Source organism: Camarhynchus parvulus, chromosome 1 (assembly GCF_901933205.1).
Source record: "Camarhynchus parvulus chromosome 1, STF_HiC, whole genome shotgun sequence".
NCBI classification, from domain to species: Eukaryota; Metazoa; Chordata; class Aves; order Passeriformes; family Thraupidae; genus Camarhynchus; species Camarhynchus parvulus.
The window spans coordinates 85177467-85192150 of record NC_044571.1 but is presented as its reverse complement, the minus strand read 5'-3'; the positions used below and the strand labels follow the sequence as shown (position 1 = coordinate 85192150).

The window sequence follows — 14684 nt, the reverse complement described above, 5'->3', positions numbered from 1 at the left end:
CATAACATGCAATTCTCTCCAAGACATTAGTGAATCCTGATTCCACCCCCCCTCCTCTGACTTACCCATCTCTCCTACTTTGAAACTGCTCCTCTCCTACCTCCTCTCTGATCCTCTCTACCTGATCTACCATCTACCTCTAGCCTTTTCTTTCATTTGTGTTCTTTCCCTTATTTTTTGACTTCACATTTGTTCCTACTTATTCTGGTACTTGCTTGAAATTCCTTGCCTTCTAACTTAAGTGATAAAACTAGTGGCCTGACTTACTACCTACAACTGCTTTCCATTCCCTTGCATTATTCCTTCTCTTTCTTTTTGAAACTCCTCCATATTCTAAGTGAGTTGCTTTATTTTCTCCCCTAGCCATAAATGTGGGTATTTCTGACTGACTGGGACAGTTATCTAACAGGTGCCCATTTGTAGCCTTGTGTTTTTTAATTGTAATGCATTTCTAGCAGTCAGTTTTGTGATCTTTCTTATTTTGTACTGCTATAGCATATTTTATTCTTGATGGGTTGTTCCTTTCCCCCTTGTGTTATTGGGTTTGCCCTGGCTGTCCATCTCTCCAAAGATCTGCCCCTCTGTTCCCTCTTCCTCATCCTATTGAATGTCAATCCCTCCCCAAGCCCGCCTTTTTTTCTAGAAACGTCCCTATCAATCTTGTGTCCTTCGAAACCCCACCTGTTTGTTTAAATTATTTTCCTCCCCTGCAGTCCCGTATTGGTTTAAACATTGTGTTCCCTGCCTTGTGTTCCACCCCCAATTTCTCCCAATTGGTCTAAGATTGTATCCTTCCCTGAGACCTCCTCCCCCTTATTATCTGATGTATGCAGCTGAGTTTGCCCTTTCTGCCACTGAACCTCCGGGAATAAACGTCTTCGGAAACTATACAGAGGGCCTCTCCCTGATCCTTGTCCGTACCCTCGGCACAGTCTGCAGTCCACCTGAGCCGTAGAGCTGCCATACCCTGTAGCTGCACCCCGGATTGGGCAGCTTTCTGGGGACAGCCCACCTGTGCTGTTGGTGCCGGGAGCTGGTTGGAATAATCTGGCACCGTGGCACCCATTACAGCACAGAACTTCAGAAAAGACTGAAGAAATATCAGGGAAAGCCTTCTCTACTTTGGGAACAGAGAAGTCTCAATAAAGATGAGATTTTCAGCTAATCTACCTGGTAAAGTATCACCAGACCTTAAATTTTTTTTTTTAATGGAGAAATGCTTGGAAAGTTTATGGAAAGTGATACAAGTATATCCCTGACACTGCGCTGATCTTTCCATGCAAAATGCTGATTAAAAAAAATCTTAGGAGGAAAACATTGTCCCTTTCAAGAAAACTTCACTCTTGGGTAAGCACCCAACTTGGATATTTTTGGCACAAGTCGGCAACTTCTGGGGAATATTGAAAAATGAAGGTAGAAGCTTATCAGTGAGCAGGAAAGCCTGGTGGCTTTATGGGATGTGTTAAAAGGTCACAGCTGGCACAGCCCTCTCCTGTGCCACTTCTGAAGTTCTTCAGTGTGTTGAACCCTAAAGAGCTTGGAAAATACATCCCTAGCAATGATCATTTTTCTGAATATTAAGGACGGGGAAGCTTGAAGGCAGGTGGGTCAAGAGAGCCACCCATCAGAAAGGGATGACATCTATCACAGTGTGATTCTTGAGGTGTCCTTGGGGTGCAGGGTCAGAAGCTGGACTCAATGTGGGTCCCTTCCCACTCAGGAGATTCTAGGATTCCATGATCCTTGTGCCTTCCAAGTTATGTCACTCCTATACCCAGCTCCTTCTGTGTGGGAGCAGCAAACTCCCCTGGCATAGTGAGTTGCTCAACTCTTACAGGTTTTCTGGTTAGTGTTATCAAAAATGACAAATCTCGTAATCTGCCCCCTGAAAACACCTCTTCTGAGATGTTATCCAAAGCCCAACACTTTTTAAAGTGATAACTAAAAGGCTTGGATTGTTGCAGCACTTGAAAACAGACACATCCAGCAGTTAAAGCCCCATTCCACTGTGCTCATGAATATTTACCTTCTCTAATGCAGTCTTTTTAATTTACATATCTCAGTGCTTAGGAGGCTGAAATATGACAGAATTGGGAAAACCCAGGATTTTAAAAATATATTTTATGAGATCATCAACAAGCTGGATGGGGACCAGGCTCAACCAGAGATGAGCTCAGCCAAACTGCAGTAAAGGTGGTCCCTTGTATCAAATCTGTCTTCATATGTAGTAACCCCATTAGGATAAAAACAGGCAAAAATAATTGTCATGGAGATACTATTTAGAAAGTCTGCTTCAGATTCTTGCCATAAGTAATTATTTCTCTCTGTCGTGATCTATCTCTGCTGTCCACCATTCCAAAGAAAAGGTCAGCCCAACACTGCCAAGACACTGAGCAGCACTGCTGCTGTTGAAAGGGGCTGTGTTGAAAGGTGTCTGCTTGAAGAGAGGGTTCAAATAGTAATTCAGGTGATTTAAAATGTATTTGCAGTTTGTAAGTTGTGACAAACTAGCGACAAAACATGGCACTGGTAGGGGGTGTATAATTCAGTAGAATATCAGTGGGAGAAGAGGGGGAAAACAAGCTTTAAAATAATCTGAATGTGCTACAAGTAATAAGAGCTAGATTGTGCCCTTATTCTATTTGATAATCGCTGTTTGGCCCAGACACATTCATATGCTGTGACTGCAGGCCTTGTGAAAGACTCTTAGGGTTTATCCCGGACTAACAATATAATCTGCTCTTTTAAAGAGATCCAGCCACAAGGCTGGGCAGGCAGAAGAGCAGATTCTTCAGGCTTACTGGGGATTTACACAGGGTCGCAATTTTCACTGTCATGTTCTCTTTCTCTGTGGTGAGAATCTGTTCTTGTCTTAGTAGCAATTTTTCTACTCTTCGCATGAGACAAGGTAGGAAATCTTGTTTCTGTGTGCTGGGTTACACATGTCTCTTACAGCTACTCTTCACTCTGCCAGCAGACAGGCAAGGAACAGTCAATGTCTTTTTTTTTTTTTGTAAGATGCTCAGAGAAAATTTTAAAAAGGAAAACCATTTTGAGTCTGATTCAGGGGCCTTAACATAGACATCAGTGCTTTTGAAACACTCTATGGTATCCAAAACTTCTGCAAGGGCATGACAATTCTGACATGGACCTTTCTGACATCTCCACCTTTCTGAAGCTACAGCTTGAAGCCTGAAGGGGCACTTCAGGGCATTCTGAATGGCCCCAAATCTGTCTATAGGCACCTGAATCAAATATTAAAAATGTACTACTAGGTTTTTTGAATGCATCCAGGTAAAGAGCATTGCATTTATTTCTGCATTTATTTGTTGGAGCTCATGGGGTTCTTATCTACCCTCTTGTCAAAACCTCTTTCCCAGCCCTGCTATCTGCTTGTCACCTCCTCCCAGCTATGTGCTTACACCTTTTATATTTAACATTTCCCTACTGAGAACTGCATATTACAAAATTCAGCTGCAGGAATGGACAGCTAGGTTATTTTTTATTGTATGTACATCCAGTACAGAAATGAAAAGTAGTCCATTTCTGAACTGCAGTACAGTCAGGACTCTGCCACAAATCAGATTCTCTTGTAAACTCCTGCACCACAAACTCTGCTAACCTTCAGCTGTCAATATTTGAGGTGGAATATTGATTTACAGGTTTTAGCTCAGACATATGGCCCACAGGAAAAGCACTGTGTTCGTCATGTATGGGATTCATCTTATGTCAATTTAAGAACCTAAGTTAGGTGTCTGCTCTGAACTGCTCTTTTAGGTCTTGCCTACAGATAACAGCAGATACAGACAGACTCTTTAGAAGGTTGGTGTTGCCTTGTAAACTTAAGAGTGGGATTCAATTCCAGTTTAAGGCATCTAAATCCAGATGTCGACTTATGTGATGTTTACATCACATAAACAACGTGATGTAAACACATTAATTCAGTCAGTGGAATCAAACTGATACCATCAGTGAGAACCAGAAAGCTTCAGGGTGGTCAGTTTAAGTGATGTGTAGGCTCCACTGATGTACAGGTTAGATTTCTGTCCACTTAAATGGGAGCTCAGATATATGGCACATATCCAGACAACTGCATGTGAACTCCTTACAATCTCAAAATTAATCTTTCTTATGTATTAGATTCCATAACTACAAGTGTCTAGTGGGACTTGGGATGTCCAAGTGATCTGCCATTCACAAGGATATCCAGAGGATATAATGCAGGACACTGATAGGGGGATCATTCTGGATTAGCAGTTGAAGGTCAAGCAGGATACCATCGGGACATTTCAAATGGCACCAAATATCTTTGATGAGGGTGGTAAAACATTGACACAGGTTGCCCAGAGAGATGGCAGATGCCCCAACACTGAAAACATTCAAAATCATGTTGGATGGGGCTCTGAGCAGCCTGGTCTACTGGAAGGTTTGTGGTACCAAATAATGACTGAGGTTATGATCATAGTTGTACTGTATCAGATATTTGCTTTTTCCCAGGAAGCACTGACCTTTCATGATTGTTTATTTCATAAAAAAGATGTGGAAACCAAGATTCTGAACCAAGAATTTATAATATGATGGACTTTACAAGATATAGGACTTAATTAGTAATTATGCTGGGACAAACATGGGGACCATAATTGTAAATTAGTGTGAGAAAGGATCATAAGACTTGGTCCAGAGAAAAAGGTAAAGAGACCACTAGCTTTATTTGTTGCTGGGTTTAGCACCTGGTTTATTAAAATTAGAAGGTATAAAGTTACTTCTTTCCTCCTTAATGGTACTACAACCCCAGTGGAGTCACGCTTGAAGCACAGAGTTTGTCTCTACACTTGTTATTATTTCCTCCTTGGCAGATTATTGTCACTAAAAGCAGTGCTCAGGACATGCTGAATGATGGCATATAAAATCCAGAGAACAGCATGTCCAATGTAGCAAAGGTTGAATGCTGCTACATCCATGTGTTTCAATGGAATTAATGTTTTTAAGGAAAATTGATAATTTAGTTCCTTGGACTAGTCAGTTTGAAACACAACTTTCTATTTGACAAAATACTTTGAAGCCACAGCAGATTGTTAAGGTTCTTTATCTGACTCATACTTCCTCATAAAAAAGGAAAATGGGGATGAGAAATTAAAGGTAACCCTCTCACTTTGCTCATCTATTCCAAATGTCATGAAATGCAATAAAACTGAGGTGCTCTGCAGGCTGGCCCCTTCTCACCCACCTGCTGGCTGACTGCATGTCTCAGCAGTTGAGTAGAGTGGGGGGGTGTGACTTCCAATCATGAGAAAGTTTACTCCAACACTCCACCACCAAGGGTTATAGTGCCCAGTGGGTGGAATTTGCTCCTGAACAGAAGACAGGCATTAGAGCATCAGCCAGAAGGGCATCAGCCTGGTGCTGGGCAAATGCCAAATGCTGAATGCCAAATGGCTGACCAAGGGCTTGTTATTGGTCACACAAGGGTCCCAGCTCACGTGTTGTCAGCCACAAGTGCTTTGCCTCCATCTCTCAGGGATAGGGGAAAAGAAATCTGGTAAAGCGAGTGCCTGGGAGTGAGTGCTCCTGCCACATGTCTGAAAAACGGGGTAACAGATGGGGAGTGGTTATTGTTAGGCAAGCAGGGGAACAGTCACATTTGTCTTGCTCAAAGCTGTCAAAAGAAGCACAGAAAGAAGGTGGGGATGAGGAGGCACTGTCAGAGGCTGCCCAGAGAAATTGTGGATGCCCCAATCCCAATTCAGTGCCAGGTTGGATGGGGCTCTGATCAACCTGGTCTAATGGACGGTGTCCCTGCCTAAGGCAGGGGGTCTGGAACTACAGGATCTTTAAGGTCCCTTCCAACCCAAACCATTCTATGATTTTATGACTTATTGTTTCTCAGCTCACACGGTTCATACCTGGATTTCAGGAACAATAGGACCTTTCTCTGAGCAGGAAGTCGCAAAAGCAGTGAGCGGAGAAGGAGAGACCACAGGGTTGGGCCGGGCGAAGTTACTGAGGTCACAGCTTGGGATCTCGTTCTCTTCGTGCCTCATGACGATGGTTTCCATCACAAAGAAGCGATCCCACGGCAGCCACAGCGTGTGCTCCTGGGTGATGAAGGGAGCCCGCTCAAAGTGCAGGATAATGGAGATTCCACCAATGGTAACAAGATCAAAGCTGTTTTAAGAGATGGAATACAAAATTAGTGCAAGCACTACCCCATCTGTTTGTTTCAACTGCCTAGCAAGGACCCCAGAAAAATAACTACAAGAAATGTCATCAGTCTCATTTTATGAACCTAAAATCCGCAGTGCAAATAGAGTTTACCTGAATAACAGCAAGTGTTGGAGGCAGGAGTCCAGGCTCAGCTTCTTTGTCCTCATGTATATTGAAATCATACCTATCCCTTTTTTGAAACATGTTTATCTTTGTTGGTGCTTTTCTAGCTCCAACTTATTTTGGCCATATATACTAATTTTCTTTTTTATTTTTTTTTTTTAAAGTAGTGATTATCCAAACAAATGCATAGATTGGATCAATTCACGTGATGAAATTAACTATTTGGAAAGAGATTTCTCTGACACATCCCCATATGAATTGTCTTGGCATCTCTGCTAACTTGACTAATGCCTAATGCAACCCAGGGAACATGGAGAGCACAGTCATGGACTGAATCTAGTCTACTAGAAATACCTACAGTGCAGGGTGTCTGTGTGCCACAGCACTCTGGACATCATCTTTTTTGACTCTTAAACATTTAAAGCAGTGCAGATGAATCACTGCCTGTGGTCTCTGACTTCACCCTGAGCTATCTCCTGCCAAGTGGCTTATCTGCCTGTGTTAGTGTTGGATAACAGAAAGCCCTCCAGAGCTGTGTGAAAGAATGTTACCTTGATTAGGAAAATGTTCATCCTCTGGATGTAAAGATGTTGGGATAAGGTTCTGGTGGTTTTCTTAGTTTTGTATTTTAACTTCACATCTTGTCACAGATGGAGATTTTATCAAGTACCACAGGGATATATCCACTATGCATAGACCCAAAAAAAGAGGTGTTAAGTAAGAAAGGAAAGGATTTCAACAGAAACTGACAATCTCTTGTTTTTGTCCTTTGTGTTTTTCTCACTGTCTCTTCGGTTGCAATGCCAAACATGTGCTTCAGGCGAAGAAATTTTTCTCATCCCTGCTTCTCACTTTCATGCTTGGTACTGCTCTATGACACTTTCACTGAGAGTTTGTGCATGTGATCAGGTTCACTGGTTTCAGCAGAGCTGCTCATGTGCTTAAAGAGCTACGAGCTTAAGTGCTTCTCTGCATGAGAATTGGGATCTGAAACACTCTTGACTTCGCAAAGCCAGACTTGATGCACCTTGTAAATATATGGTAAGAAAGAAGGTGAAAAAACTATCTAAAAATTATTTTTTAAAATTAATTGTGAGGCTTTCAGACTGGATGCAAAAATCCCAGAGGAGCCACAACAGGCATGAACTATTTCTAAAAAAAGTCTTTGTCAAGCAATTTTTTGGGGGAACCTTTTTTATTTCATGGTTTATGGACTGAGGTGCCATTTAGGAAATAGAATTATGAAAAGGTTATTCACTAAAGAATGTTGAATTGAGTCCACGAGAGGAAGTGGAAAGCACTTCAAAAAGCCAAAGCTATATTTATTCTACCACTTGAGTTGGGGCATCATGTTCCCAGACCTATGGAGCTTGGCTTGCTGCAGCCTCAGGAGTAACCTGCTGGTTCCTGCCAGCAAAGCTGCACAACATTTGTACCCTGATGTGAATGTTTCTAACAGTCAATTAGCATTTGGCAACTCCTTCAGCTGGGAGGGAGATGCTTGCTCTGCATGGATCCAGGCACTGAATAGGCCAACAGGAGGGAGGAAATAAACATTATAAATGATTCTCAACAAGTTTTTAGGCAAGTTGGAAGAGGTCTTATTTGCAAACACCTCTATTTCATCCCTTTGGCTTCACTGAGCCTGGACCAGAGATGGAATCTGCTGGGGGGAAATGTCTTGGCCTCTCCTGCATCCCCAAAACAGGATGCAGAAAGGAAAGCACCACCTCCATGTCAGGCTCCAGCAGCTGTGAAAACAGAACCAAGCAGTATTTTTTAGCAAGTGGTGTCGTTCACAAGCTGGTTTTCCCAGAGTCCCAGGGTGCAGCTTTCAAATTACCTTGATGAACTAAACAAAAGGTAAACCCAAAATCAAGCAGAAAAAAACAAACTGAAAACACCTCCCAGTTTCCCTCAGTGAAATTCAATTTAACAAAAAGAAAACTCTCCTGAGATTGAAGGAATGAGATAATTTTATTTCTGTTTTTGCTGCTCATCTCTGATGTATTTTTTACCACTCCATAAAAATCATACTTGTTGTACAGTTGTTTTGTTGTTTTTCTTTAAAGACTCTGGAGAGACAAGCTGAAGGATGAGATTATCTATTTATCCAAAGCAGCTCAAAAAATAAAAACCCCACAGGAAAGGGTAACCCTTTCTCATCTCTCTTCTCTGAAAGCTCATTGTTTTTGGTATTTCTGAAAAAGCTATGCAAAGGCTGCTGAATGCAATATGGAAAAGGTCTGGAGACTTTCTTGCTGCTTTACTGTGCTCCTACAACCCAGGGATACTGAGGACCTGCAGCCTCTTTAAACTACCACTTTAATCAAATTTAAAACTTTATTTAAAAATGTGATTTATAAACCAGTACTGATACTTTGAACTGTCTGTTAACTTTGCTTTACACAGAAATGCATGCAACAGAGTAGTTTGAGAGTTGTCACTTTATATTCATGCCCTGTTATATAAACAACGTCTCTGGTGCAGTAATTAGGCTAAAAACACATGCAAGCCTTGAAGTTATAGGAGTTTTGCTCAGTCTAAGTAATGTGACTTAAACAGGACCAGAGTTTCACTATTTCAGGCTGTATCTGAGCAATGTTATAGGAGAGACCTGGAATAAAGTGAGTCCCCTTACAGAGGTGAAAAATTTATCTCACTGTAATTCTAAAACTGAAATTTTACTTACTCATTTGGAGACTTTATCATGCCAAAAAGAAACCCCAAAACCCCCAAACCTGGAGCAACAAAATCAGCTTAGGAACCAATCTAGCTAAACTGATGCAATTGTATCTTTAAATTCCCTTACTTTAAAACCCCAGTTATTTCCTTGCTATCAGTAAACTGATTTACTAAATCAATTTAAGGCAACTCAGTGCACATTTTCAAGAATATATATTCCTATTGTGAATATGCCAAATAATAAACCTGCTGAGTTTTATGCAGTTATCTCATGACCCCCAGAACAAGGTAACTGCTTGCATGTGTGCTCCCATTTATTCTGCAAACCAGAATGACACTAAAGATGGGAGGCATGACCCTCTATGACTGGGAATGCTCTGGACTGCATGCAGCCTGCTACTGTAGTTCAAGAGAACCTGCTTCTTGTCTAAGAGCATCAATTTCTTAAAACAAACTTGACTCAATCGCATGAAAACTTTGCTGTACAAAAGCTGATGAGACATGCTCTATTAAAAAAAATACTCAAACCCATAGAAAAGATAATAGAAACTGGAACAGCATGAATTCGTTACATGATTTTGAAAGTGCTTTACAAATAGCATTAAATAAATACTATAAAAATCAGCAAGGAACACAAGTAAATATTAACTCTCTATCACTGGCTGGTTCATTGGACTGGGAAAGTCAAGAGATGCATCTAATGGTACCCACTAAATCAGAGGCTGGGATTAGAAATTAGGATGTCTGACAACATTTTCTGCCCTGACAAATTTTAGCTTGAATGGTCTTATATAGTTCAAGGTAATTTACAGACCACTGAGAAGTCACTGGACTCAAAGATGGATTTCAAGGACTTTGAGTGACCTGGTCTAGTGGGAATTGTCCCTGCTCATGGCAAGGGAGTTGGAACCAGATGATCTTTAAGGTTGCTTCCAGCCCAAACCATTGGGTTCTATGGATTTTGGTGTTCTTTAACTTGTCCATCTATGAACAAGTGGTTTTTGTCCATAGAGTACCTACAGAGTACACAGATGCACTGATGTGCCTGCTCATGTAACCTGCATGTAATCCTTAGCCAAGTTGGGAGGTATATTCATTATTCTGGAGGCTCAGCACTGCAACTGGACAATTTGTTTGATGTTTGTGCACCAGGTTTCTGTAGAAGCAGATTGACTTGAGAGGAAGGTGAAGAAAGTGAAATCAGAAGAGCTGACACCACAGAGTCAGGGGGTACACTGATCCCCACCAGCTGCCTACAGAAATCACAGCTTTAGGATGAATCCCACTTGGTCACAGATTCCTTGCTCTGAGACAGCTGATCTCTTTCATTTTTATCACTTAGAGCTGAGTCTCTGCTGGGGGCTGAGTCAGCAAACTGCAGCCCTGAGCTCCTTGAAACTAATTTAGCTTCTGGAGGCTGGCAGCTACTCCAAGGAACCAGGAGTCCACCGAAGTCTGGTGGAGCATATTGATGCTCTGGCTGCATTGCTTTCTGCCCTGTGCCCCTGCTCAGCTGGACCTTGGGAAGGACATAGCATGGAAGGAGCATCCCTAGCTTGAACTGCCAGTAGAAGCAGGGGGTTTTACCTCTCACCACCCAAGAATCAGAAAGAAATAGTTGCTTGAATATTACAAAGGTCTGGAGCCTGGATAGCAGCAGTCACCTCCATGCTCTGTCCCTTTAGCTTTCATGTTTGCTGGCTAGAGGTCCAGTTTACAATAGGGCCCCTCTGTGCTAGGTACAGCACAACTGCAATGCAAAGAGATGGTTTCTTTCCTCAAAGCATTTGTAGTCTAAATTAATGATTACATACAGCAGTTGGGTGTTGTACACACACAAGGAAACAGACAGACAGAACAAAAGGTTATGACAGGCATTGTTGTCCAGCAGTCTTTTAGTCATATTTATGTGTTCTACTGGATACAGATTTTGTGCTGATCCATACACAGCAAGCTGATCATGAGAGTGTGGTTGGGATCCCACTTTCCCACAAAGTAGATTCAGTAAGGTTGCCAGAGATACCCTTAAGCACAAATGTTCAAATTTTCTCTTTTTTGCAGTAATGCCTAAGCTAGTGGCAATAAGAAGACACCAGCTCCAGCGGTGTCCTTTTCCTGGAATGTCTCTTTATCATCTGCATTTTATTGTCATATCATTGAAGGGTTGGAGCATCACTTGGAAAGCCTCCCAGTCCCCACCAGTGTTACAGGAGGTGCAAACATCCCTGAGTGTGAACCGGACAGCATCAAGCACACATTGCTAGCACACGTTCTTCTTTTTCATTACAATTCTATCTGTTTCTCTGGCCAACTCAAATGGAAGTTGTGGATTAGAGAGGTGCTAAAACCCATAAATGCTCTCCCAAGTGCTAGTGGTTAGTAGTCAATATGTAGAGCGTATGCAGCTGGAAGCCCTTCTGTTACGTTTTTGTTCTTAAAAGAAAGGGAGCCAATTAGCACTGACAAACAAAAGATAAGATGAAAGACATTCCCAATTTGCACTGCTTTTGTTTTTGTTGAGCATGATTGCTCAGATTCTGCCTCTAACACAACTATAATCCTAATAACTTCTTCCTAATAATTTCAACACAAATTAGCAAGAATAGATCTGCTGGGAGCAGGAGACATCTTTTTATATGCATGGCCACTGCATTACCAAATTGCTGGCTAAAGATTCTAGGTGATATCACTAAATTAATAATCATAAATAATAAGGGAAGGGAAGGGAAGGGAAGGGAAGGGAAGGGAAGGGAAGGGAAGGGAAGGGAAGGGAAGGGAAGGGAAGGGAAGGGAAGGGGAAGGGGAAGGGAGAAGGGAGAAGAGAGGAGAGGAGAGGAGAGGAGAGGAGAGGAGAGGAGAGGAGAGGAGAGGAGAGGAGAGGAGAGGAGAGGAGAGGAGAGGAGAGGAGAGGAGAGGAGAGGAGAGGAGAGGAGAGGCTATTCATTTGTTAGGGAAGTACAAGGATCATCAAGTCGAGCTGCCTTACGAGTTCAGGACTGATAAAATTAAACCACGTTATTAAGGGGCATTGCCCAAATGCTTCTTAAACACTGACAGGCTTAGGGCATTGAATGCCTCTAGGAATGCTGAGGTTACACTTGGTGCTGGTAGCCTGGTGTGCAACTAGTGTGAGCTGAAGCTGAGTTCCTTGGGGAGCAGGAGGCCAAGGCAATGTCCGAAGCAAGAGGCAGGGAACTGCCAAGTAGCCATATGGAGAGATGACAGGAGCTGACAACTCCAGACTTTCCCAGGCTTAGACTGGGAGGGGATAAAAGTCTAGGGTTTCCTTTGTCCAGGGTCCCTCCTTGCAGGCAGCAGCTTGGGCTCTTTTGTTATTTAGTTATTGTACCAAGATTAAATGGTTTTAGGGATCTGGACATGAGACACTGCTATGGGAAACCTGAGGTCTAGTGGGTGAGGAACCCTGGTGTGACTGTGTGAGTGTGGGGTGTGGCTGTGAAGGGACCCCTGTCCCAGCTCAGGTGGTGTGAGTGTGACTGCCAGAGGGGCTTCTGGATAGTTGGACAGGGAAGTTTGCTTAACTGGAAGCCTGTTTCAGTGTTTAAGCGCCCTCTCAGTTAAGAAATGTTTCTTCATGTCCAGTCTAAATCTCTCCTGGTTTTGAACCATTCCCATGAGTCCTATCAGTGGATACCAAGGAGGTGACCTCAGTACTTCCCTCTCCACACCCACTCCTTAGGAAGCTGTAGGAAGTAATGAGGACACCCTTCAAGTGTAGAGAAACTCGAAGTCCTCAGATGCTGCTCACAGGATATTCCTTCCAGTCTTGTCACCACTTTATTGCCCTCCTCTGTACACATTAAGGGACCTGAACACTTTTCTTAAACTGTGGGGCCCAGAACTGCACGCAGTGTTCTGGGCGAGGCTGCACCAACACTGGATACAGCAGGACAACCACCTTTTTGACAGGCTGGTCATGCTGTGTTTGATACACCACAGGATGGGGTTTGCCCTCTTGGCTGCAAGACACACTGCTCTAACAGCTTCTATTCAGCTGCTGCTGGCCAGCACCCCCAGATCCCTGTCTGCAGGGCTGTTCTCCAGCATCTCCTCTCCAGTTTATACTTGTGCCTGGTGTTACCTTGTTACAGGTGCAGAAAATCCAGCGTTTTGACTTTTTAAAATTCATCCCATTCATCACAGCCCAATGCTCCAACGTATCTAGATCCCTCTGCAAGGTCTCTTGCCCCTCAGGAGCATCAAGACCCAGTTTGGTACCATCAGCATCTTGCTAATGGTGCATTCAACTGCTGCATCCAGGCCACTGATAAATACATTGAACAAGACTGGCCCTGGGATTGAAGAGTAAGGAACAGCACTGGGGATCAGTCACCAGCCAGATGCAGCCCCCAAACAACCAACATTAATGCACCAGCATCTTCGAAAGAAAGGAATAATAAACGTGCTCTTGGAAAGAGTTTCTCTTTAGTGGTCACGTCAATAATGCTTTTACTGCTGCCTGAACACTGTAAATCCCATACAGACGTCCTACCTGCCATCTTGTCTGCTGATTGTGTATCCAAACTGAGGATTGTTGACAAAGCTGATGTTCACTCCAACTAAAGGGGTCCCATCTGCTGTCATCACCTGGCCTCGAATCACACATGCATGTCTGCAAGAAACAGAAAAACGATAAGAAATAGTAAGTCTTTTTGACAAATGCAGTTTCTTCCTCTGTTGATGTGGCTGGGAATTTCAATGGATCAGAAAGCCAAGGCCTTTATAACCGCTAAAGATGGAGGCCATGCTGTGTGTTTTGATGGTGGGATGCTGCCCTTGAAGGCTTTCTCAGGCATTGTGTAAAAACCTTGGATACTCAATTACCCTACTATATTACAATTACCCTACTATATAACAGCAACTGCTGCAGCATATACTTAATTATAATCTTCTGTAGGATTCACAACATCACACTGGAATTTCACAGAATCACAGAATCTCCTGAGATAGAAGGGACTCACAAGGATCACTGAGCCCAGCTCCTGGCCCTGCACAGAACAGCCCTCAAATCATATCACATTCCTGAAAGTGTTGCCCAAACACATCTGCAACTCTGGCAGGCTTGGTGCCATGACACTCCATCAGGAGCCTCTTCCAGTGCCCAACCACCCTCTGAGTGATGAAACTTTTCCTAACAGCCAGTAGTGTCTTAACAGCATTGCCCTAATTAAAAGCAAGGTGTATTTTAAAATCAAAGAAAGCTGAAAATTACCATGCAGTACATGGACATATTTAAGGCACAAAAGCTCCAGAGGATCCTGACCAAGGCTTGGCAGCTCATTTCTTTCCCATTTGGGAAAACCATGACAGAAAAATTGCTGGGTTCAGAAAGCTTCCTTACAATCTGCCTGGGGAGCTGAGCACACTAATAGGATGGGCTTTTTCTTCCCCTCTTTTTCTTCCCAAGTTTTTGGTAGATTGCACCATTTTATAGGCTACATCTATTCCAACTACTCTGTGATCTGTAATATGCTCTTTTATCTAAGGATTTCAAGGACCTTTACAAACACTGATTAATACAGCCAGATTGGTATTTTACAGAGAGAGGAAATAAAACATGGAATGATTTTCAGTTGTCCAAGGTCAGTCAGAAAACCTGCAGTAAAGCCAAAGACAAATTTTCTTGGTTCTCATTCCAGAGTCTGTTTCCA

General features: G+C 42.8%; 1 protein-coding gene across 4 annotated transcripts in view; it reads right to left on the bottom strand.

Moving 5' to 3' along the window:
* TENM4 (teneurin transmembrane protein 4) overlaps window positions 1-14684 on the bottom strand; it is a 595878-nt gene that overhangs the window by 70273 nt on the left and 510921 nt on the right. For all 4 annotated transcript variants that reach the window (XM_030971231.1, XM_030971250.1, XM_030971240.1 and 1 more), the window contains 2 exons: window positions 13526-13645; window positions 5904-6165 (listed from right to left, as the gene is read on the bottom strand). In XM_030971231.1, coding sequence (XP_030827091.1) covers window positions 5904-6165; window positions 13526-13645 — 382 coding nt within the window. The remainder of the gene's footprint in view (window positions 1-5903; window positions 6166-13525; window positions 13646-14684) is intronic.